Source organism: Gossypium arboreum, chromosome 8, assembly GCF_025698485.1.
Source record: "Gossypium arboreum isolate Shixiya-1 chromosome 8, ASM2569848v2, whole genome shotgun sequence".
NCBI classification, from domain to species: Eukaryota; Viridiplantae; Streptophyta; class Magnoliopsida; order Malvales; family Malvaceae; genus Gossypium; species Gossypium arboreum.
Window position 1 is genome coordinate 101,649,870 of NC_069077.1, and position 3,917 is coordinate 101,653,786.

The 3,917-nt window shown below is 32.2% G+C and overlaps 1 protein-coding gene across 1 annotated transcript; it reads right to left on the reverse strand.

Moving 5' to 3' along the window:
- Positions 1–203: 203 nt before the first annotated feature.
- LOC108468790 (uncharacterized) lies at positions 204–632 on the reverse strand. The gene has a single exon (XM_017769646.1). It carries the CDS (start codon positions 630–632, stop codon positions 204–206), a length of 429 nt encoding a protein of 142 aa, XP_017625135.1.
- Positions 633–3,917: the final 3,285 nt, after the last annotated feature.

Below are 3,917 nucleotides of genomic sequence, written 5' to 3' on the forward strand. Positions count from 1 at the left end.
TTATGGTCCCGAACCACTATTTCATCATCCTTGAAAATCGGGTTGTTACAACTCTCCCCCTTAGGAAATTTCATCCTCGAAATTGTTACCTGAAAATAGATTTGGATACTATAGTTTCATTGATTCCTTGGTTTCCTAAGTAGCTTCTTCTAAACCATGACGATGCCACAAGACTTTTACTAACGGGATCGTTTATTCTGCAGTTATTTGACTTCCCGAGCTAAAATTCTCACTGGTTCCTCCGAATACGTCAAATCTAGTTGTAACTCAATCTCACTATAAGAAATCACATGCGAAGGATCAAATCTGTACTGTCTCAGCAACGAAACATAAAACATATTTTGAATTTTCTCAAGTTCAGAGGGCAAAGCTAATCTATAAGCTACAGGGTCGATTCTTTCAACAATTTCATATGGTCTGATAAATCTCAGACTTAACTTTCTTTTCTTGCCGAAATGCAACACTTTCTTCCATGGTGAGACTTTTAAGAATGCCTGATCGCCAACAGCAAATTTTGTATCTTTTATTTTCAAATCCGCATATGATTTCTGATAATCAGATGCAGTTTTTAAGCAATCTCGAATAACCCAAACATTGTCTTCATTTTCTCGGATCAAATCAATTCCCACCATTTTGGACTCACTCAATTTAGACTAATACAACAGTGTTTTACACTTTATACCGTAAATAACTTCAAATGATGCCATTTTTTACTCGATTGATAGCTGTTATTATAGGCAAATTTAGCTAACAGTAGGTATTTTTCCCAATTACCTTTAAATTCAAGTATACAACATCTTATCATATCTTCTAGAATCTAAATCACTCATTCCGATTGCCTATCAGTCTGAGGATGAAACGTTGTGTTGAAATCAAGCTTAGTGCCTAAAGCCTTGTGAAGTTTGCTCCAAAATCTGATGTAAATCTCGGATCTCGATCTAAAATAATAGATGTCAGAACTCTGTGTAATCTCACAATCTCAAATACATATAATGCCACCAATCTCTCAAGTGAGAAATCTGTTTTGACCGGAATAAAATGTGCCGATCTAGTCAATCTATCAACAACCACCCAGATTGAATCTTTCTTTCTCGAAGTTACATGTAAACCAGATACAAAATCCTTCGTGACCCATTCCCACTTCTACTCAAGAATCATAACAGGTTGTAGTAAACCCGACGATACCTGATGCTCTATTACCTGCTGACAAATCAAACATTTAGCTACAAATTCACAAATTTCATGCTTCATACCCGACCACCAATACATTTGTTTCAAATCACAATACATCTTTGTGCTACCTAGATGAATAGAGTACGTACTACTATGAGCTTCAAACAAAATATCATTTTTCAATTCTAGATTATTCAGAATGCAAATTCTATTACGATAACGTAATGTATCATTATCATCAACACTATACTCTGTACTCATATTATTCTAAACTAGTTGTTATTTCGATATCACCTCGAATCTTCATTTGCAATTCTCAAATTCGTTGTAGAAACAGGGGTTTAGTTCTCTACTCTGCCAGTAACGAACCATCTTCATTTAGAGTTAAATAAGCGTTCAATGCTTGAAGTGCAAACAATGATGACTTTCGACCTGGTGCATCCGCAAATACATTAGCCTTTCCTGAATGATAATCAATAACTAGATCGTAATCTTTTAGTAGCTTTAACAATCATCTCTGTCTCAAGTTCAATTCTTTTTGAGTCATTAAATACTTTAAACTTTTGTGATCTGCAAACACGTGACATTTCTCGCTGTATAAATAATGTCTCCAAACTTTCAAAGCTGTAGCCAATTCAAGATCATGGGTAGGATAGTTCTTTTCATGCGGCTTTAACTGATGAGAGGCATAAGCTACTACTTTCCCTGCCTACATAGGCACACAACCCAAACCGTTGAGAAACGCATCACTATAAACAACATATGCTACCCCAGATTCAGGTTGAGTCAACACTAGAGCTTCAGTTGATCAAAACTTTGTTGACACTTACCAGGCCAAACAAACTCAACATTTTTCTGTAATAATATGGTCATTGGTGAAGCAATAATCAAGAAGTTTTTAACAAAATGTCGATAGTAACTTGCTAAACCTAGAAAACTTCGCACTTCTGAAACATTCTTCGGAGTTTTCCTGTAATGCCCCTAACCCGAATCCATCACCGTAATAGAGTTACGGAGCATTACTGGAGTTACCAATTTATTTATCAGATATTTCATTTCATCTAACATTCATATTTGGAACCACTTAAAATCAAACATATTGTCCCTTAACATACTTATTTTTCTCGATATGTTTTACTTGAATTTATTACTCGTCTCAATTTAATTAATTTCCTTATATCAACGTATCAAAAATAATCACCTGTTTACATGTCACGATAAATATCATTCTCTTGCCATTTCTTCATAAACATAAATCAGGTAATTCATTATATCGATATTTCATGCTAGCTGAATATTCATACATACTTTCCTCCTCCTCCTCTCCATTCCACATCCTTAATTTATATAACATGCAACAAGTAACATTATCAATAATTTCACTATTTACTTATATCTATAGTCAAACTGTCCATTTGCGTCATAGTCACTAATTATTTATATCTTAAGCTACAGAACTCAAAATTAAGGTCCGCTAATTTTTCCTGAAACTAGACTTACATATCTTATTACCATAAAATTTTCAGAATTTTTGGTTTAGCCAATAAGTACAGTTTATTCTTTAAATTTACCCCATTCTCATTGTTCGTGATTCGACCCTTCTTCACTAAGAATTAATTATCTCATCATACGAGATTCGGATGATGTTCCTGCTTATTTCTATTGAAAATAGACTCATTAAAGATTTTAAACATACAAATTTAATCCCTTATTTATTTTTATCCAATTTTTTTTTATGATTTTCCAAAGTCAGAACAGGGGAACCCGAAATCATTCTGACATTTATATCTCATGATTTACAATTCCATTGTTTACACAGTTTCTTCTATAAGAAACTAGACTCACTAAAATTTAATTTCATATTTTATTCATCCTCTAATTCAATTTCTACAATTTTTGGTGATTTTTAAAAGTTAGAATATTGCTGTTGTCCAAAACTGTTTTAGTGCAAAATGTTGATTTTCATTTTGGTCCAAATTTCATAGTTCATACAATTCAGTCCTTGCTCAATTAACCCCTCAATTAAGCTAATTTTCTCAATTAATACTTTTCCTAGACATTATAAGTTATTTCATAACTATTGAAATTCAGAATTTCCACATAAAACTCTAACTTCAAACTCTTTTACAATTTAGGTCCCAAACATTCACTTTCTATCAATTCTTTCAATAAAATCAGTATATAAACAATTTAAAGCTCTAATTCCATGCCAAATCATCATATACTTCCAACACATATTCATAGCAACTTTAAATTTCTTTCATAGAATCAAAAACTAATGAATTCAACAAGTGGACCTAGTTGTAAAAGTCACAAAAACACAAAAATTTCAAGAAATAATCAAGAATTGAACTTACTTGCAATAAAAATATGAAAAACCAGCTTAAGGGAACTCTTCCATGGTGTTTTTGCTTATGAGATGCAGAAAAATAAAGAGAAATCTAGATAATTCCACTTTAGTCCTAGGTTTATTAAGTAAATTTTGCAAATTTCCAATTTTGCCCTTAATTCTCCTTATTTTCTTGCTGATTTCATGCCCTTGCTGTCCAGCCCAAATAGACCTTGGGTCTATTTTCCTTTTAAACCTCTTTCTTTTATCATTTAAGCTATTTAATCATTTCCCACAATTTTGCATTTGATACAATTTAGTCCTTTTTGTTTAATTAGCTATCGGTACTTTAAAATTTCTTGACGAAACTTTAATACTAACTTATTAACACTCCATAAATATTTATAAAAATATT